Source organism: Lissotriton vulgaris, chromosome 7 (assembly GCF_964263255.1).
Source record: "Lissotriton vulgaris chromosome 7, aLisVul1.2, whole genome shotgun sequence".
Taxonomy (NCBI): Eukaryota; Metazoa; Chordata; class Amphibia; order Caudata; family Salamandridae; genus Lissotriton; species Lissotriton vulgaris.
In genome coordinates, this window is record NC_141695.1 from 1,187,570,236 (window position 1) to 1,187,592,199 (window position 21,964).

At 45.6% G+C, this 21,964-nt stretch overlaps 1 protein-coding gene across 4 annotated transcripts in view; it reads left to right on the forward strand.

Moving 5' to 3' along the window:
* RBM27 (RNA binding motif protein 27) overlaps window positions 1-21,964 on the forward strand; it is a 1,065,407-nt gene that overhangs the window by 262,464 nt on the left and 780,979 nt on the right. For all 4 annotated transcript variants that reach the window (XM_086931662.1, XM_086931660.1, XM_086931661.1 and 1 more), the window contains one exon: window positions 10,343-10,609. In XM_086931662.1, the coding sequence (XP_086787788.1) occupies window positions 10,343-10,609 (267 nt within the window). The remainder of the gene's footprint in view (window positions 1-10,342; window positions 10,610-21,964) is intronic.

Consider the following 21,964-nt stretch of genomic DNA (forward strand, 5'->3'; position numbering starts at 1 on the left):
ACCACTGTCCTGTACTCTTCGTGGGCCTCTGACATGAAGGTAACATCCCCCACCGCCCGGTAAGGGCGAGCCCATGTTGTTGCAGCATCTATATGTATGCAGTTTACTGGCATGGTACTGGTGCTGCATTAGCCATTTGAATATCTGGAATTCAGAGAGGGTACCTTTGTGGGCTAATCCTTTTAAAAGTTCAAGCTGGAACAACTTGCAGCCAGAAAATAGGGGGTTATGTACTTAGCTGAGGAGGATTATTCTGTAACACCACAGACTTCTCTCTTTAGTAGGTGAGTAAGGGTCTTGGGGCACACATAAGAAAAACTAATCGGGAGACCCATTAAATAAGAACCTAAGCTTGAACTTTAGTGGTGCCATGTTGTATGGTTCATACATTCTCAGTAAAAGTGTGCGTTTGTTGGACAACATAAACATCAAAGATATGCTATACGGATTAGACACAAACCATCCGATATGTTGGCCTTAGTCCTGGCTAGCTCACAGTGCACCATCTGTACCTCTAAGATAGCTATCAAGGTAACCGGTGGTATGTGCAACCTCAGAACTTGACAATCCTGACTCCCTAAGGAATTTTTGGAAACCGATCTAGACCTCTTTTTTTTTTTTTTGATAACTCGTGTATGCCCAAAGAAATTCACACGAATACTCGAATTGGCATTTCAATATTTATTGAAGCAATATGATTCCTGTGTAAAATGCGTGCACTGCAATAATCAATAGAAGAAAACAGAACAAAGAGATCAGCATCACAAAAATGGTAGAGAAAAGTAAAAATTCCATTAATCCAGCTCTTACATAGAATACATGCTTTCATATAAGTACAATTCTATTTGTGCTCCTACCTAGTGCTCCCTTTCCTAGTGTGCCTACGGTGGGGTAATCTGCCAGAATCCATGTAGGGTAATCTAACTCCCCAGTTATCTGTGGGTATGTTAAATCTTGGAGCCCATCATGGTGTATAGCTGGACACCATCCTTCTCAGGAAGTAAACTGGATTCAGATATGTGTGTGTGTGTGTGTGTGTGTATGTAACAGACAAACTTTTGTGTTGGTATATAGCGGCGAAGCCTGAGCCGCGAGTCAAGCCTCGCTGCATCGAGATGTATCCCCGCAGTGATGCCAAACGACGCCATTGCCCAAGGGACGGGTGCACCACACTGAGGAATATACTTGTGCTTCAGGAGCAACGTGAGATGATCTTTGCTACCCACAAGGGTGTAAACAGTTGGCAATTTGAGAATTTGGCATAAGCAACTCACAGGAGAAAGATGGTGAGCACTATAAGATCCAGAAGGCTACAGTGGTGGCAACGCCCACCAGGGCAGGGACTCAATACCTTTAAATAGTGACTTGCTGAAATGCGATGCCAAGGATCTTGTTCTACGCCTGCAGCCCCTGAAGAAATGCTTCCTGGCATGAAACGTGTCGGGCTTTTCATGGCTCTTACTGTTTGCAAGGCACTAGCGCTGTGAACTGAATGCCATTCCTCCTTGAAATAAAAGGTTACTTCACTCACCTGTGTGGGCTGACTCTTCCAGGCAATATATGTGTGTGTATATATATATATATATATATATGTATATGTATATATATGTATGTATAATTTTTGCATAACATGTATATACACGTCACTGCATTGTTTGCATGTATTGTTTGATTGGATGGTTGTTTTATTTTATCTATCACGTGTAAATATCATCATAAAAACTGTATAAGTGCTTCACTATTGAAATATTGGGGAAAATATAAAATAAAATTTCCCCCAACAAAACCAATTAGTACAAATACACAAAAAATATCTTTATATATTGCAACACTTGAAAGTCTTAGTTTCTAACTATCCATCCATAAATGCACATATGGGACTTTATATAAAAAAACGTTATATCTCTTTATTATTTTCCATATACTTTTCAATGTAGTTATGTATCTATATATTTATTGCATTATTCCTACTGTAAAAAAAGAAAAAAAACCTTAATCTCTGTCCAGTGCACTACTTTCACGCTATATCTCTCATTATATCCCTTTTCTCCACTCTGACTCATCCGAAATATCATTGTGCTATTATCTCCCAATAACGCTTTCTAGATTCCTCCCTCCCTTATCCTTCCTCTGACTCATCCCAAACCTCCTCCTACTAAAATGATCTCCCAAATAACACTTTCTAGACTCTTCCCTGTTAAATCCAACTAACAGACTTGCATCTCCAGTGCTCGAATTAACAACTTGTATTTCCCTACCCTAACCCCCCACTAATCCATTTTGTGTTCTTGAGTAGCGTCCTACTCGCTGAAAATACTTTCAATGCTTCGTCAGGGATAGTAAGCAATATATAATTACCATTACAGTACATTACTCTACACCAATCTACTCAACGCCACTCTACTGCTAACGCACTCTACGTCACTAAACTCTATGCCAATCCACTCTATACACCACTCTTAATCAACTGTGCACCACTGCACTCTACACCACTCTGCGCTATGCCAGTGCACTCCACCTAACTCCAGTCCACTCTACTCCGCACATCACACTACCCTACACCACTACTCTCAATGATACTCCAATCAACGCTGCTACTCTATGCCACACACTCTACCCTGTACCACTCCACTATGAACCAATCTGCTCTGCCACTGCACTCTATGCTCCCCCACTCTATGCTCCCCCAAGCTACGACCCCCCACCTCTACGCCGCCCTTCTCTACGCCCCCACACTCTATACCCCGCATTCAAAACCGATGCACTCTGTGCCACTGCACTGTACCTCAACTACTCCACTATACTGTACTGCAGTACTTAAAAAAAAAATATATATATATAGAATTTTCGTAACAAAAAAGTAACAAAAAATCAGTCACAGTAGTATCACACTCAGACCCTCCAGCATTTCAGGATTCACGAAAAAAATTGAAAAATTCAGCTGGCAAGTGTGATGGCCACGTTATTTACCAAGCCGGCAGCAAAAAAGGGCTCCTGGCAGGTGTAAAAAATAAATTCTGCCATTTTATTGGCTGTACACGCATACGTCACCACATAGCTGCCTGCTTCCTGCATTATAATTTTGATGAAAGAGGAGCGAGAAAAGGAATGTATTGCTTCTCCTCTCTCTAGCTTGCAGGCTCGACTGCTGTTCATGTAATTGCAGGAAAGAATTAATAAAATTGGGATCCCCCGCACCGGGACGGGTGGAGCTGGCAGAGAAGGAAAAGGACCCGGGGCACATGCATCAATGTAGGCTTCCTTAATTGCGGTTTTTAAGGAATCGCAATTAAGGAATCGCAAAAGCCTATGAATGTAGGAATTGCTTAAAAAATAGTGATTTCCAAACATTCCTTAATTGCGAGTCGCAAATTGCGAGTCGCAGTTAAGGAATGGCGTCACATTCATTCCTATAGGCCAGACCATAGGAATGAATGGAAATTGCATGCGCAATTTGCGAGTACACAATAGGTACTCGCAAATTGTGTATGCAATTTCAAGGGTGCAAGGGTGCCAAAAGGGACACCCTGTTGCACCACTGAAATTGATATGTGCACATGTGTTGCGCGCACACATGCCCCAAGGGCATGTGTGTGTGTGTAACATTCAGCTGTGAAAAATGCACTACAATGCATTTTCCAAAGTTTTCGCTATTTACCACCTGCCATTATTTTTCGGGAAATAGCGGACCTTAATAGAGAAATTGTTATTTTAAATGGCATCGTGCTTTGCATTTAAGGAATCTCAATTCGCGATTCCTTAAATGCAATTGCAATTTGCGATTTTTGCATTTGGGATGATGCATCCCAAATGCAAAAATACCGGTCGGAAAGGGGCAGATTCTGAGCATCTGCCCGTTTGCGACCGTTTTTTGCCTTGATGAATCTGACCATTTGTCTTTTCCTTTTTGCACAGAGAATACAATGACAGTGTCCACTGCTGCTCTGTCGCTTCAGCTGCCCCCCCTTTCTTTCTTCCTCCCTCTTATTCCCTCTCTTTGTGTAGCAGCTCCTCCTCTCATACTGAAAACCGCTTTTCATCCTCTTTCTTTCGTTTTTGTTCCCCTGTAAAATGGATCTAAAAAAGAAAAACACAGCAAAAATGTCTTTTTCTGACATTTTTCCATTCAAAAGTAGTGCTTGAAATGGAAAAAGAGAAGTGCAGGTACTCAGAGTACCGGCTTGTTTCTGAGAACTGCTGGTACTCTTTAATTAAAGGTATTGCATTTCTTTTGAGAAGTGCCGGTACTCTCTCTCAAAATAAAAAAGTACTGGTACTCCACACCAGACAGTACCGGCCCATTTAAAGCACTGTTCCAAAGTGCATCTGCAGTAATCAAAGGTTCAATATATGAAAAATAACTAAATAAAGCCAGACAGAGTGGTAGCAAAGTGGCCAGATTGATTTTACTCGCACCCAACACACATATGCACCACTCTGCAGAGTTTGCCAGTGAAGCACTACTTTTGTTTCCTGTCTTTCTTTGAATAGCATTGTTTTCCCCTGGGCGGAGAACTAGTGCACCAATCCTGGAGGTACTGTAACAGGTGGATTGGAAAAGAAAATGTGTACTGCAGCTCTGTGTTCAGGAAAGATGGCTTTTTACCAGACTGCTTACGTTCTGTTAGGATATAAGCAATAGACATTGAAATAGGTCCATTCCGTGCCCTGTAGTCATGTCCTTAGCTTTTCAGGCAAAAACACTCACTGGTTTCTGATGAGCGAGTGTAAAAGCGTTAAAGTAACCATGTTGTTCCTGCTTACATTTCACATGCTTTACTTAAGTTTGCATTTTCCAGGATGTTGTTACTTTTTTTTTTGTAGGGAGCATATTGCTCTTGTCTAGTGCGTAATTTAAATTGAGCCGCACCCAGGTGTTTATAGCGGCACAATTGGGTTGTAGTTGACTGAAGTGCGAGTTTCTTTCAGTGGGGCAGTATGGTGTTTAGCGGGGGAGGGGATGTGACACCATGGTCAGAGCTGCCAAATGTGGAACTGGGGAACCTGGTTCTGAAGGATGATTATTGTGAGATGTCTGTCCTGTTAGCACTACCCATAAAAGGGAGTCAGTGTACACGACACAAGAGAAGGCTGTGTGACTGAGCGGGCTGTGTGACTGCCCCCAGGGAGCTAAGCAGGCTGTGTAACAGCACCCAGGGAGCGAAGCTGGGCTGTGTGACTACACCCAGGGAGCGAAGCGGGGATGTGTGACTGCACACAGGGAACGAAGCTAGGCTGTGTGATTGCACCCAGGGAGCGAAGCTGGGCTGTGTGATTGCACCCAGGGAGCGAAGCTGGGCTGTGTGATTGCACCCAGGGAGCGAAGCTGGGCTGTGTGATTGCACCCAGGGAGCGAAGCTGGGCTGTGTGACTGCACCCAGGGAGCGGAGCTGGGCTGTGTGACTGCACCCAGGGAGCGGAGCTGGGCTGTGTGACTGCACCCAGGGAGCGGAGCTGGGCTGTGTGACTGCACCCAGGGAGCGGAGCTGGGCTGTGTGACTGCACCCAGGGAGCGGAGCTGGGCTGTGTGACTGCACCCAGGGAGCGAAGCGGGGCTGTGTGACTGCACCCAGGGAACGAAGGGGGGCTGTGTGACTGCACCCAGGGAACAAAGGGGGGCTGTGTGACTGCACCCAGGAAGCGAAGCGGGCTGTGTGACTGCACCCAGGGAGCGAAAGGTGGCTGTGTGACTGAACCCAGGGAGCGAAGGGAGCTGCGTGACTGAAACTAGAGCGTGAAGGGAGCTGTGTGACTGAAACCAGGGAGTAGAGAAAGTGGTGCCACGGTAGGGTGCATACATGGGTGCTAGAGCATACCAGGGAGAAATACAGCCCCCTCCCAAGAGGTTAGTAGATTGGAGCTGTGATTTCGTAGAGCTGCAGAAACTTTAAACATGCCTATTTCAAAGTGGAATACTATGCTAAAACAGATTCCATTGATATAGGGCTGAAATGGAATGATTACGAGAAAAATAAAGTGCTGCAATAATGCCGCAAAAGTTTCATTTTGGTGCTGCTAAATTTCAATTTTTGTGCCGCAAAATTAGCAAGTCTACGCCGCAATATCCTGGGGGGTCTGCACAGTACTGAGCATACATTGCAGTCGTAAATAGAATGCACAGCATTTTCTCAGGATATTGTATGAAGCTACATCAGTGCAGTCAGAAATATATAGGATGCACAAAAATACAGCTCCGAAATACAAAGTTTAAGCAGCTGCTGGCAGATCCAAGTGAGAACGGAATATCAACACATGCAGTAAATGACAGGGTAATGTACAGTATAATCCATGATGTAAGAACTCTAATCCAGACAACACAATCAAGTTTGGTCATTCCACCCAAACACATCTGCCTCTTTTCCAGCTAATTAACGCTGGTACAGGCCCCAAAAGCTTTTAGGGCGATTCTGTGGATGTAGCAACTCACTGTATAACTCCGATTGTGTGTTACAGTAAACCATATCTTTTGAGCAGTCTCCAACCGCAGGTGCTGGCCCTTGAGCCCATCGCATCGCCACCCTGCGTTATGCGAGCAATGATCCCATGTCTATTAAGCGGCGTGCATCCTTCCGCAATCACTTCGTGCAACCATGTGATATCACTCAGTGCACAGAAGATTAGTCTCCAGTATCTAGCAACCACTGGGCACGTCCAGGCAATATGTAAACAACCAGCAGGACTAACTTGACACCGCTCACATTCTGCAGTGTCACGGAGGCCATATTGGTGTAACTTATTGGGTGTATAATAAGCTCTATTAAGGAACTTAAAGTGTATGAGGCGGTGCCTCCCATTCAAGGAGACCTGTTGCTTGACCTCACAGCAATATTGCCAGGTAATGTCATCGAGAGCTACCCCAAGATCATTTTGCCATTCCAACCTAGCATTAGTGAAGTGGTTCCTGCAGTAGTCCTGCAATATGTTATAAATACTGGAAACAATCTTACTGGGTGAATCCGTATGCAGAAGGAAAGAGAAGGAGGCGATCTCTCGGCAGCTCCATCATATCCTCCCCAAGCCTCTCACAGAGGGCATGCCTCACTCTAAGAAAGTGAAATCGCATGAGCAGTGAGCGATCATGACCCTCCACCTCATTCTCAGCCCATCTTCGAGCCATGCCTTCTGAAAATAGATCTCCAATTTTAGTAATGTTTATTGATGCCAGTGCGCGGACCACCTATCTTTCTTGGCATATCAGCAGCCAGTGGCACCACTCCACCGGAGTTAAGGGGGAGTATAGGACAGCGCCTGCCTGTCTTTTTAGCAAATGTTGCCATGCATGGGTGGTAGAATTCCCAGAGTCTAAAATACCCGCCCTCCTGGAAGGGGCACGAAACAACAAAATGGGAGAGGAGATGGCATCGCCACAACCCTTTTGACCTGTAAGTGTGGGAGGTCAGCTTGCTCGCATATCCAGTGGTAGGCATGTGAGCTTTACGCCGCGCAGTAATCTAATTCTAAATCCGGGGCAGGGTAGTGTAAGATTGTCCCACTTGACTCGTGAGTGCTTCCCGGCCCAAGATAACTTCACCAATAAAGAGCAAATTACCTTAAATATGTGCGCAGGGAGTACCATCGGAACATTCACAAATAGAAATAAAAATCTTGGGAGCACCACCATCTTCATTAGGGATATATATTCCATCGAGCACTCAAATAAGTCCAATAAATTTCTTTATCAAGTAGTGCAATTGTTATTTAATCTTGAATATTTCAATTCTTCTCTTCATTGAAATACATTCTTCAACAATCTCCAAATTGTGCAGCCTGAAATACAATCTTCAACAATCTCCAAAATGTGCAGCCAACACGTGTTTCGTCTAGTCTGATTTGACTTAAGACTTCCTCAGGGCTATATGTCTCCTCGTTGAGCCAACCTTTTCAAAATTGTAGTCCTTAATTCTCCGTATCTCAATCTCTTATAGTAGATTATTATCCATAATATGCATTTTGTGTTCGGGTGAACGTATCTGTCACTTCGAACCGCGTCTCGTCTTCTCAGGCTGCACAATTTGGAGATTGTTGAAGAATGTATTTCAATGAAGAGAAGAATTGAAATATTCAAGATTAAATAACAATTGCACTACTTGATAAAGAAATTTATTGGACTTATTTGAGTGCTCGATGGAATATATATTTGTTTGAGCTATTTATAGCACTATTCTTGTCGTGGTAACCGACTTGCTTCATTTTGAGCACCACTTTGGACAATCAGCTATAATATACCTTTACCTGCTGTGCGCTCTAACCTTAACAGTTACCGCCTCTCATTGTATCTTCATTAGGGATATGCGTCCCATGAAGAGACTAGGGTAGTCGAATCCAGCGCCCCACATCCTCTTCTAATATAGCTATTGCTCTTCCATAGTTCTCGCTGAGAACCAACTCTGAGTCTGTATGAACCATCACACCTAAGTAACGCACAGGCTCAGTGGTCCATGTTGGAGGGTAATCTAATTCCGTAGGCTACATGGCTAAGGACATTGGGAAAATAGTTGACTTGGTCCAATTAATTTTGAGGCCTGAGAGCTGACCATATCTTACCACCTCATCGAACACTGGGGACAGATTGGTCACCGGGTCCCTAATATACGAGAGAGTATCATCTGTGTAAGATGGCACTATGTGTACTCTGCAGTACTCTCTGCCACTTCATGCTATGCCATAGTGTGCCACTCTACTCTGCGCCCCTGCACTCTGCGCCATTGAATTCTACGCCGCTGCAGTCCACTCTACACCACTGTGCTCTGCGTCAGTGCATTCTTCACCCCTTTGATCAGAACTGATGCAATGACCTGTACGCCATTCTACTCCTCACCACTGTTCTTTATAGGCCACTCTGCTCCACTCTTCACCACTACTATCCATGGCGCTCTACTCCTTTGAAGTTTATTCTATGCCACAACACTCTGTACCACTGTACAACACTACTCCACAAGGCTCTATGCAACTCCTTCTGTGCCATGCTATTTTATTCCACTCTATCTAACAATACATTACTCAAGTCGGCCCCACTCCACTCCTCTCCACAACACGCCCTTCCACTCTCCTACTCAACTCCACTCCCCTACTCGGTCAGTCAACTCCACTCTACACCACGCTGTAACATTCTACTCTACTCTACTTAACACCCTTTACACCACTCCACTCGGTTCTACACCACTTCACACCCTTCCACTCTACGAGATTATACTTCCTCCACGACATTCTACTTCCCCCACGACACTCCAAATATCTCTGCACCACTCCATGACACTCCACTTCCCTCCACACCACCCAATTCTGGCACTTCACGACTCTGTGTCACTACATAGCATTACTCTCCTTTAACCCCGTAACTTTTAGCCATAATGAACACAGCCACGCTGGTGTTCAACATGGCTAAAACATACTGACAGAGCCAGTATTTCTTGCATAGGCAAGAGCTATTGGCTTTGCTAATGCTTGTAAATTGTGCCACAAGTCTTTTTGTGAGGAAAACTCGAGTTCTTGTTTAATTTCCGAAAATCAGATGGCATTTTAGACATCTAAGTTGCATTTTTTAAAAATATACTATCAATACATGAGTCTTAACAGTAGGTCTTGTTTGATGGCCCGTAATATTTTATAGTTTCTTAACAAATTGGCTTCTATCATTTTGATTAATGAAAGAAAAGAAAATATTGACATTTTCTTTTCTGCTCATTTTATTGGTGATTTTGAAAACTTGAGCCACTTTTATTCTAACTTATTGTATATCACCATCCAGCAGTTTATTTTTCTCTTTTCTAAGTGAAGAAAATAGAGTTAAATTACTGATATTTTGCGTTGCATATTAGGATGCTCTGGTTTATAGGCACCACATATTTTTTCTTTACTTGGTCTAACGAAAATATTTAAATTGTGCTTGGAAACCTAACACAAGCTTCATTAAGGCATTCTGATGCCAGTCCGTGGAGTAGCATAGTCGAGGGACCACAGCTAGAATAAAACTGATGTATTCACAAGTGTATTGCAGTGTTTGCCGTTGGTTTTTACTTGAGCATGTTGAATGGAGCTGCAGCTGTTCTAATAGACCTTCCATGGTATTTGAGTGTAGAGATTTTGCAGATGTATTTATTTTTTATAGGAAATCCAGTTAAGACGTAATATTTTTCCCCATTAATTGTGGCCGGCGTAGTAGGAAATGTGCAATTTTTGACCAACACTACTTCATTTCAAGCCTTATGACACTTTAATTACAACATTCTATATGTCAAGTTTTGATTTCTTTTTCTATGTCTTGATTTACTACATGCACTGGTTAGACTCATGCAATACACTGCCATTTATATTAACAAAGTTAATTTGTTCCTCTTTCTAGGAGAGCACCGTGAGAGAACGAAGTTTGAGTCCGAAAGGAATGAGTTGGAGAGTACCTATAATCCAGTTTCCATGCCATCTAGCAAGCCTTCTGATCAGTATTCTTCTAGTGGGCAAGCAATACCTAGCGCGGTCACAGTGGTTGCTCCAGCTCACCACTCTGAGAACACCAAGGAGAGCTGGTCTAATTACTACAATAACCATGGTGCTGGGAACTCATTTAGCAGAAATACACTGCCCCCAAAGCAAAGATGCAGAGATTATGATGGTAAGCCTGCATATGCTCTCGTCTTCCTACTGTTGTGAGAACATGCGCTGCTTCAGCCAAGCTAGGGAAAGGTATTCCATACCAAGCCATTTTGTCAGCACTTTGTGTGAGCTGGTGTGTAATCTGGACAGTGGTCTGTTTAAATGTGCTTATGTTAGGTTCGAAACAGTGTTAAATTCAAACTGAGTTTGCCTTTGGGAAGTGAACTCTGCTTTTCTACCTAATTTATGTGTAATCTCAAGTGCTTTTATTGTTTGAATCCTTTTCTTTTCCTTTTCTCTGGGCCCTTCCCTCTTGAGAATTTCCTACTAAGCTTAGCCCGCACCTTCTCCGCCTCCCCCTTACCATCCATCCTAATCTTTTCTATAAGGGAGTCTGCCTCATCGATCTGTCGTATATTGTACATGTGGTTTTGCCACATTATGCGGAGAGTTGCAGGAAACTTCATCTGTGCACGTGCTCCTAGAGAATTAAATGTTGCAAGCCTCTTGCCCATCTCCCATTGCTTGGTGGCAGTTGTGTGTGAAATATCAGAGCGGATTGTGAAGGAAAAAGGTCTGGAGAACGAGGTAGACTTTATAGGCCCAGTTTTTAGCGCTGCGGACAGGATCCTTTCTATGATAGAATATGTCAGAAAGTTCACCAGAATCTTTCTGGGACTCTCTCTCTCTGGATTCCGTCTATATGGGTCCCGGTGTGCTCTCTGTATGAGGACAGCCTCTTCATCAGTCGAGTCCTTCAGAATTGTAGATTTAAGTAATGCTACCACAAATTTCTTGCTTTCTCCTCCTTCCATATCTTCGGGGACATTCAAGAGTCTTAGGTTGTTCTTTCTGGCATGATTTTCAAGCCTCTCTATATCATCCTTCATTTCCTGATTTTGCTGCGCTAGTTTGTTCATGTGGGCTGAGGTTGTACTAAGTGCCTCCTTGATCCTAGGCATCTCTGCTTCTAAAGCCTCCGTCCGTAGTGAGACCTCCTCCACCTTCTTGGCCAGCACCTCGCAGGAGGCCTGAATAGCGACCTGATTGGACTCTGAAGTTGTGAATCTTTTCCCCATTTCTTCGAATCTCTTCCCCATGTCGTCCTTTATCCCCAGCAAAATGTCTGCCAAGGAGATGGGATTAATCGCTGATGATGAAGTAATATTTGTAATTGTGTGTGCCCCTTCCCTCATTGTATGAGAGCCATCGGACTCCTCCTTATTCGCATCATCCTGTGCAGGATCTTGTACAGAGTCTTGTATCTCCAAAGCGGAGAAGCTGTTTGAGAGTTCTATTGAGGGATGAACCCTATCTTCCGCCAGAGAAAATGAGTGCTGGGGTGGTGGATCTGGCATGGAGGGGGAAAGAACAGTCGCTCTATCAACACCGATACTTAGTGGTATACTGGTTGGAGTGGTACTGGAGGCCATCTTCCGCGCTTTGTCTGCGGTTGATAATGACAGAGCTTCTGGGGGGCTGGTGCTACGCTAGCAGCTCGATTCCGTAGGGTGTAACGACTTACTCCTGCTTTAGCAACAGGTATTTTCAAGGGGGGGGAAGCATTGCTTGCACTAAAACTGTCGTCGTCGTTAATACCCCTCTCCTCCATACAAGACACCCCAAACTGCTCCTGCTGCAGTAAACCTTTGTTCCACCGAGTAGCGTGCACACAGAAACCAGGCTGGTATCCCCCTCCCATTCTAAGTAATCCTTAAGAGCCACTCTTTCCCCTGTTTGCTCTTTACTATCTGCGGCAGTAACAATGTTTCCCTTGTTCTTTATGTCCTCATTACATTCCCTCACTGTAATCTGTAGGTCTCCGCCCCCAGAGACAGTATCTGTTGTGTATCCGGTCTTACTGGGCAACCACCTTACCGCCTCGGTATGGGACCGTATCAGTAGTGTCTCCCATCCGGTGAGAGAGACTCGCCTCGGATCTCTCTGCCACTTCCTGGCCGCACCGATCCCTCGGAACCACACCGGGCTCTCACCAACCATCCGCGTTCCTCGTTATGCACTCACTTCACGCTCCGCGTTTTCAAGCAGGAAACCAAGTCCAGACCAAATCAATAGTAAAAAAGAGTGTTATGGAGAGGCTGCCTCCGCTACGGCCTCCACTGCGTCCAGAGAAGGGACGCGGTAGATACGTAACCCGAAAAATGCGTGGGTAAACTGACTGCCGCTCCGACTCTAGCACACTTCTAAGAAACCGCAGTAGATGCAAAACCCCAAAAGAAATGCACAGGTGAACTCACTGCCGCTCCGGCTCATGCATTCTCCTGCCGAACCTGCAAGCTCAAACTGCACACAAGGGGTGGAGCTCCGTTATGGCCGTTAGCTTCCGGCCGTCATGCTCCCCGGCTCTACCGGTGTGCGCTTCACCTTTGTTCAGACGCACACACGGGGTGGGGGGCATCCGATAAGGGCACACACCCAAAAAGGAAAGGAGGGCTCCCCAAGGAGGGTGGGAGAAGGTAAGGGTAGGGGGTCAGGAAGGAAGCACAGGGGGATGCAGGGGGAAAAAAAAGACAAAAATAGTTCTCATTCCAACTATAAATTCCAGAGGCTTTCAGAAGTGCAGATGGAGGTACGGGGGACAGGTAAAAAGTGGGGGGGGGGGGGGGGGGGGGGGGAAGACACTATAATAAATATATCTTCTATTTCATGGAATGTAAATGGGCTCCGGTGTCCCAGGAGAAGGAGACTGATATTGTGCTTTCTGGAGCAATCTCCGGCTAAAGTAATTCTCCTCCAGGAAACACACCTAAGTGCAATTGAAAATTAAGAGATCTTTGGGAAGACCAAATGGATAGGCGCATTTAGTTGTTCTGGGCAGGCGGGAACAAATAAGGGTGTTGCAGTTCTGATCAAGGCTGAAGCCAGGGGGATTATAAAATCAACATCTACAGACCAGTCAGAGAGATGGGTATTAATACAAGTTGATTTTAGTGGCTTCAAACAGACTATTGTTTCGCATTATGGCCCAAATATAGATGACCCCAAATGGCTACTTAAAGTTCAGTCCAACTTAATAGAGAATACCTCCCACATTATTATAGGAGGGGACTTTAATGTACTTCTTGATCCTCAGAAGGATCGTTCCAATTATAGCCAGCACATCACTATCCCACGTTCTAGACGAACTACGGTCAACATGATGCACGAGGTAGGCCTTATGGATCTTTGGAGAATGAAGGGGGGGGCGGGATCAGGCTTTACGTATTTTAGTAAAAAACATGGACATGCCTCAAGACTAGATTACATATTGGTGGATAGGCAGGGTTTGGAGGCTATCTCTGACATCAAATTGCTACCCACCATCCTTTCAGATCACGCCCCTTTTATGTTTACACTCGTACTCCTGTCCCTAGATGGACTTTAAAAAGGGCTGCACTGCATAACCAAGACATAGTCGATGCAGTTGTCAACGCAACTAATAACTACTTTATAGATAATGTCGGTTCTGCCGCCATAGAATTTGTATGGGACGCATATAAGGCCTATATTAGAGGACAGATCCATAGCTTTATTAGTTCCAACAACAAAGAGAAGGCGTTGAAATTTAAAAACTTGGAAGGCAAAATCTCTGCACTGGAGAATATAAGGCACAGTGTAAATACTGATAGCCTGCCACAAGTTTTGGAAGACTTAGAACGTCTGAGGCTTGAATATCGTGGGCTGTTAGACTCAAAAGTGAAGGCACAATGGGCTGTATATGCAATGGATAATTATGAATATGGAGAAAAGGCCGGAGCCATATTGGCCAGTAAAATTAGAGCGGACCGGGTCAGGAATAATATAAATAGCTTAGTGATTGACGAGCATGGAACAACATCTTGCCAACAGGAGGACATGGAAAGGCATCTACTCTCACTATTCTCCGAATTATATGACGAGGAAGAGCCTATACCCGATTCAGGTAACACCTTACAGTGGTTAGAGAGCAAGGCACTTCCCAGATTAACGGACCAAGGTCTAGATATCCTCAACAGTCCAATCACCGAGGAAGAAATTGGCATTTATATAAAAAAAATAAAGAATAATAAAGCCGGGGATTTCTATAAAACATTACAGGACACTTTGGTGGCGCGACTTTGCCAATTGTTTAATTACATATACAGCCCGGAGGGAAAGATACCTCCCTCCTGGAAGGAGTCCACAATTGTGTTAATATTAAAACCGGGGAAGGATCCTTTAAAGGCCGATTCCTTTAGGGCTATCTCCCTGCTAAACGCGGATTACAAGATCTTTACTAGCGGATTGGCAAGGCTAATCCCTCAGTTTATAAACTCTGATCAAAAAGGCTTTGTGCCAGGAAGATACATACACGACTTAACCCTTCAGCTGTTTGGAAGCATAGACTTTGCAAAGACGCGGTCGGAACCCCTGGCAGTGGCGGCTTGACGCGGCAAAGGCTTTCAACCGCGTCAACTGGAGTTTTATGTGGGATGTGTTGAGCACGATGGGCTTCAATGCAATTTTCATTCAGACACTGAGGGGATGCTACGAAGGAGCATCCGCCGCAATTCTACTGAATGGCAGGTTGACTCCACGCTTCAGCGTAAAGAGAGGAACCAGGCAGGGGTGTCCTATCTCGCCCCTCTTATTCGATCTCTATATCGAGCCGTTGGCACATGCGCTGCGATTAGACGATCAAGTTACACCCTTCACTGCTGGAAGTTTTAGCTGCAAGGTGGTGATACATGCTGACGACTTGCTAATCTACACAAGCAATCCGCTGAGGTCTTACCTAGAGTGGAAGAAATAATGAAAGACTTCGGTAAACATTCTGGGTATTTGATAAATAACCAAAAAACTGAAATAATGTGCTGGGGTGTAGACAACTGGGGGGGAGCCCGAAGCACTCAGTTTAGATACTTAGGCATAATAGTAACACCAGACCTTAATACTGTAGCATTGATCAATATAAAAAGAGTGACCAAGGATATCGACCACCTTTTTCTGAGGTGGCAGAACCTCCAGCTTACAATCTATGGTCGGATCAACTTGGTTAAAATGGTGACTTTACCGAAATTAACATACCTTTTTAATATGATACCACTGAATTTTCCACCTAAGGTCTTAGCCAGAATCCAAGGGAAAATCGGCAGCTTTATATGGGCAAATAAAAATTCAAGGATTTCTTGAAAAAAGATGAAAAGAAGATTGTTGAAGGGAGGTCTTGCGCTCCCCGACATTCTCTGGTATGCCTTTTCTTTCCAACTGAAAAACATTAGATGCCTCCTTACCAGTCCTGATGATTGCAACTGGGGGCGGATACTGAACACAATGGTGGCTCAAGAGAGGGGCGGACCCGGCTTCCTTTACAAATTTGGTGCTCCAAAATTTTACAAAAAGGTTCGTCTCAAGATACTGGAGCATGCACTTGTAGTATGGACCAGAGTCAAAGGGAGATGGGGCATAAAGTATTACTCAGATCTTGCCCCAATTTGGGACTTCCCGGGCCTGCCAACATGCTTTAAGGACAGTCTTTCCCTTCCCATCAGGAGAGCAGGCATAACAGTATGGGCAGATATAGTAACATCAGAGGGAGTTTTCCCATGGGAAGTCTTGAACGAAGGTAGGGGATTCTTTCTCCAGATTCAAGTATATTCAGATCTGTTCTTGGTTTGCCGCAGAGAGAGAGAACATCGGCGGGAACTGGGTTATTGAGTCTGCACTTCTATCCCCTAGCCCAATGAAGAAGGAAGTGGGACTATGGTACGGTAAAATGTTGCAGGAGGAGGAAACAACGGCCCCCCCAATGTATCAAATCTGGAACGCCTCGGGGCTGGAGGAGACATCGGTTGCTCTCTACGACAGATCCCATAATACCTTGTATAAACATGTCAGATCAGCCTCCCTGAAGAAGAATCACTATTTTACCATCAATAGGCTCTACTACACGCCAAAGAAAATTGCAAAGTTCGTGACTCACCCTCCATCGTGTTCAAGATGTGGGTTAGTGGAGGCAGATGACATACATCTCTTTTTTGATTGTCCTTCTTTGGGTTCTTTCTGGTCTATGGTCGAGAAGGCCTTAGATGGCATTTTTAAAACACAAGGGTCCCTGACATGAAATTTAGCTAGTCATTTTTGGGATTGATATTCAGCTTTTTAGTTTATGGGGGGCACAAGTGGCCTTATTCTTCAATCTTATCATAATAAGGCGTAGGGAGATCTGCAAACTTTGGAAAGATACTAGCCCTCCTACATATGAAAACTGGTTATGGGCGATTTTGAGTACTGCACGGTTAGAATCTAGTTTGACACAAAATGTAAATAGCACGATATGGGGTCCTTTATTAGACTGGGGAAGACATATAAGGCTGATCTAAGGCCTGGCTGTCCAATGATTACACCAGGCCTCGGTATAAAGAGGCAGGGCAGGCAGGCCCAGGCTATAGCAAGAACGCCAACCCTGGGTGCCCACGACGTCGGAATGGGTTGAGAACGTTTATTTGCACAGCTTTTGGTGGAATGAGGACAAAAAATAAATCTGGACAGTGGTGAACTGCTTTATGAACTAGCGTCTCAAATACAGAGGCACTGAATCTTGGACTGGTTTGTGTTTCTGTAAGTTCTCCAGCATTGGATCCTTCATAGATTAATGTGTGTTAATTGATTCCCTATTGTAAGGCTGGGAGTGATTTTTATTAAATGCTGTACACAGTGTTAAAACACATGCAATTTAAGGTACTGGTGCTAACAGCACAGCTACCTCATTGTTTGAGTCTGACAGTCAGCCATTTACGTGGCAAGGATAATTTCTTTTAAACTGAGGCCATTTCTGATGGGCAATTTCCATAGCAAAATTGAAGGCGCAAAGTATTACAGCCTCAGAGCTCCCATTTATTTACTTCTACTGCAGAAGACCGCCTGGTTCGGCGGAGCTCATTTTACTTAGGTTTTCCTTTCCCAATTTCAGCCTTTTTGGCCTCCCTCATGACCGATCATTGGGGTAGCATGACCAGTTGAAAAGACTTTCTTCTATGCTTACTGTGTATCGAACATTTTTCCTCTTAGTGGTGGCTGTTCTGCCTCTTAATGGTAGAAAGTATGCATTTAGGCCTTGAACAACTTGTGGGCTCAAAGTAATTGTGTGAGAATAGGCCTGACAAAGACATATTGCTTCTCCAGTATTAGGGGTGTCTTTCATAGATTCACATGCTTGAATATTCCCTGTCGTCGAAGTGGGAGTCTCACGGTAAATAAAATAGCAATAATGCTAAATATATATAATATATATGTACATATAATACATGATAAAGAAAGGAAACATAACAGAAACCTCAAAAAAACTATTCCTACATAGGAAAGCTTGGTAAAGAGAAAAAACTACTTGTAACACAGTGTCATTATGTTAGTCCAAATTACAGCCAATCGGGCGTCTGCACCCTCTAGAACCTTCTCCTCAGAAGCTCAAGCCCTCAGATTTTCTACCGCACGTCGTGTGAAGGGAGTCTCCCTGAGCTCTGCTCAGTTTTCACCTCTACTCATCTAGTTCCAGTGTTTTTTCACAACATGTCAAGTAAGAAGTCTTTATTTAGACCTTGCTCTTCTTGTGGGAAGCTGCCTCTTTTTGAAAAGGACCCCCACCAGAAGTGTATATACTGTTTATACCCTGATCATGAGGCTAGCAGCTGCAAGTTCTGTAGAACTTTTTCTACAAAGACTCTGAAGGACAGAGAAGGCCGCCTTCTCCTTTGGCTTCAACGCCTAAAAAACAAGGATTCAGCCCTGTCAGACGCAGAAAGTTTACATTCAGGACTTTCTTCAGCAGCATCCAAGCGTGGTAGTTTACAGGATGTTCCATCTCCTTTCCTCAAGAAAATGAAGTTGGCCTTGCCTCTTGCTTCTGTGGCGTCTTCAGCCACCCCTACCACCTTTACCCCCACGAGACCTGGCTCTCAGGCGTCTTCTGCTGCCTCTCAAAGTTCTGCCGTCGACGGGAGCGTCGACTAGCGCGCCGATGACGAGAACTGCATTTGCTACATCCTCGACGACGACGCTGACTACTACCTCAGCTTTTTCTTCGTCGACGACGGTATCGTCTACAGCATCCACGTCGACGAGGGTTGCCTTCCCTTCCAAGCCAGTTCCGTCGACGATTCCCATTTCCTCGTCGACGAAGAAGAAAGAATCCTCGTCGACGAAAGTCTACAAGAAGTCTTCGTCGGCGTCGACGGCGACTCCGTCGACCAAGGACTCCTCGACGAAGACATCGTCGACCAAAGCCTCGTCGACGAAGACTCCGTCTACGGAGGCTACACTGGCGTTGACGACCGTTTCATCGACTATTGCTTCGTTGACGCCCTCATCTACAGCTGATCGACCGTCGACAGTGGCCCCGACGACGATTCCGTCGACGGCCGTACCGTCGACTATGATTTCTCCAAAACTATCTTCGTCGACGAGCAAGCCAGTATGGTCGACGTTATCGACGGCGACACCGTCGATGGCGACACCACTTTCCTTTGCTTCGTTGCCGTTAGTGTCTTTGAAGACATCAGAATCTTCTCATCGTCGCGACAAGGTTCAGTGTCACCAGCTCTCTGATCTAGAGCTGCAACCACCTTCTCCAATGTTTGCCACTACATCTGAGCCTGACACTGACTCAGAACAAGAAGGGGATACCTTTGGAGCGGCACAAAGTCCATCTGACTTAATAATTAAGTGTCAGGACTCGGATTATGTAGAAGGTGACGGTTATCAACGGTCTCAATCTGAGGAACAGCTAGTCCAAGTCCCTATGGCTACCATTCCATTAACTCTGATCTCAAATCTCCAACATATGCTGGATGATTACAACCGCCGTTTCCCAGCTACGCCACAAAGTACACCGGCACCATCTCCGGCTACCGCGGCACTGCCTCCACCTTCTCGGCCGCCTGTGTTATCACCTACAACTTCGTCTCAGGTTCAGACGTCTATTAGGATCCATACCACAGTTTATCCACAGGATGCGGATGAGGCGGTCTCGGAGCGTGAGGATGGAGAAGTCCCAGACAATTCGGATGAAGCAGGAGAACCAGATATGGCGGACTGGGATGATTATCGGGCACAGACGCCCTCACCTCAGCCAGGGAACTCGGGAGATTCACCTCCTGTGAATATCTCCAGTTTCCATCTTTTAATGGATAAAGCAGCTCTGCTCATGCGCCTTGAGAAAAAGTACAAGGCCCCGATTGGGTCTCTGGCTTGCCTGCTTTCTCACCCCAAACCGGACTCGGTAGTGACTCAGGCCGCACAGCGTCGAACCCGGAACCCAGCGGCTCCTATCACAGCCCCTCCGGATAGAGAGGGTCGACTTCTGGATGCTATTGGCCACAAGTTCTCAACGATGGCTTCCACATCTGTCCGGGCAGCCAATGCCTTAGCCATCTTTGGATGCTATGACAGACAAATGTGGTCAGACATTTCAGATCTCATAGAACTCATACCTGATGCTTCCAAGGCTGACGCTCTACAGATCCTTCGAGATGGAAAGAGAACGTCAGAAGAAATGATCGACTGCGCAGTCGATGTTGCTAACACAGGATTCCGTCTGCTTGCAAGTGCGGCTGCACTCAGACGACAAGGTTGGCTAAAGTCCACATCCTTCCGGCAGGAAGTCCAATCCAGAATAGTGGACATGCCCTATGATGGGGAATCGCTATTCGGATCCCATATTGATGACGCCCTGGAGTCCATTAAGAAAGACACCGATACGGCAGAGTCTTTGGGCACGCTACAATTTCGGAAGCAGTCCTTTCGAGGTGCGCGCGGACGCTGCACTTCTTCCAACGCTCGAGGTGGGCAGCAATACCGCTCATACAATCAGAGCGGCCAGCGTTTCACGCCCAATCATCAATCTCGCCAGCAGTCCTCCAGGCCTTACAGAGTAAAGTCCTCTTACCGGGGATCCAACTCTAAACGCCAATGACTTTTCCCACCATCAAAATGTTGGAGGTCGAATCTCTCTGTTTTTTTCTCAGTGGTCCTCGATCACCTCGGACCGCTGGGTTTTGGACATTGTACGACGGGGTCATACCCTAGAGTTTGTAGAGATTCCTCCGTGTACTCCGCCTCGTGGCCTGCCTCCTCCACACCTCGCGGAGCTTTTCCAGCAGGTTTGTCGTCTTGTGTTAAAAGGTGCAGTCGAAGTGGTCCCGAAACATCAAAGAGGAGAGGGATTTTACTCTCGATTCTTCCTCATACTCAAGAAGACCGGAGATTGGCGACCCATTCTGGATCTGAGGGCACTCGACCAGTTCCTAAAGTCCCAATCGTTCCGCATGCTGAAGTTACAGGAAATCCTTCGTCTTCTATCCAGCGAGGATTTCATGACCACCATAGACCTTCAAGATGCATACTTTCATGTCTCTATTATCCAACAACATCGCCAGTACCTGCGTTTCAAGGTTGGGCCAATGCACTTTCAGTTCAAAGTTCTGCCCTTTGGGCTGCGATCAGCTCCTCGTGTGTTTACGAAGGTACTGGCCCCTGTGGTGGCTCACCTACGCCTCCAAGGCGTTCAAATCTTTCCATATTTGGACGATTGCCTTCTAAAGTCTCAATCCCACCATCAGCTACATCAGGACACTTGCCTTTGCCAGCAGGTGTTTCAGTCCCTGGGGTTGACCATCAACGTCAAAAAGTCACAGTTTGCACCTCTGCAGACCAGATCCTTCTTGGGAGCGATCCTAGATACGAAGCTCTCAAAAGCGTTCGTCTCCAACAAGCGGCGTCACAAAATCCTTCGTCTTGTCTCCCTCATTGGAAGAAAACAGTACGTTTCTGTTCGAACGTTAAAATCATTCTTGGGAATGGCTTCATCTTGCATCGCACTGATCCCAAATTGCAGTTTGCACGCCCGTCCCATGCAGGAAGAACTGGACTTACAGTGGCGTCAGGTCTCCGGGTCCTTCAACGACATTGTCGCAGTGACAACACGCATGAGAAAGAGCCTGCTTTGGTGGGCACAACCTACAAATCTGCAAATGGGAACGTCCTTTCTCGTTCACGCACCAGATCTCACGCTGATGACAGACGCCTCCCTGGAGGGGTGGGGCGTTCATCTCCAGGGCCTATCCATCAAGGGCAAGTGGACTCCGCCCCAGCGCAAGTGGCATATCAACAGGCTGGAGTTGATGGCGATCTTCCTAGCGCTCAAGTCATTCCTCCCAGTAGTTCACGGGGAGTCAGTGCTGATCCAAAGGGACAATACCACCAGTATGCACTACGTGAACAAACTGGGAGGAACCAAGTCTCCTCATCTGTCTCACTTGGCCCAGTCGATCTGGGATTGGGCTCTCCGCCACCAGATCACATTGACAGCCGTCCACCTTCCGGGCGTGTCCAACATTTTGGCGGACTCTCTGAGCAGGTC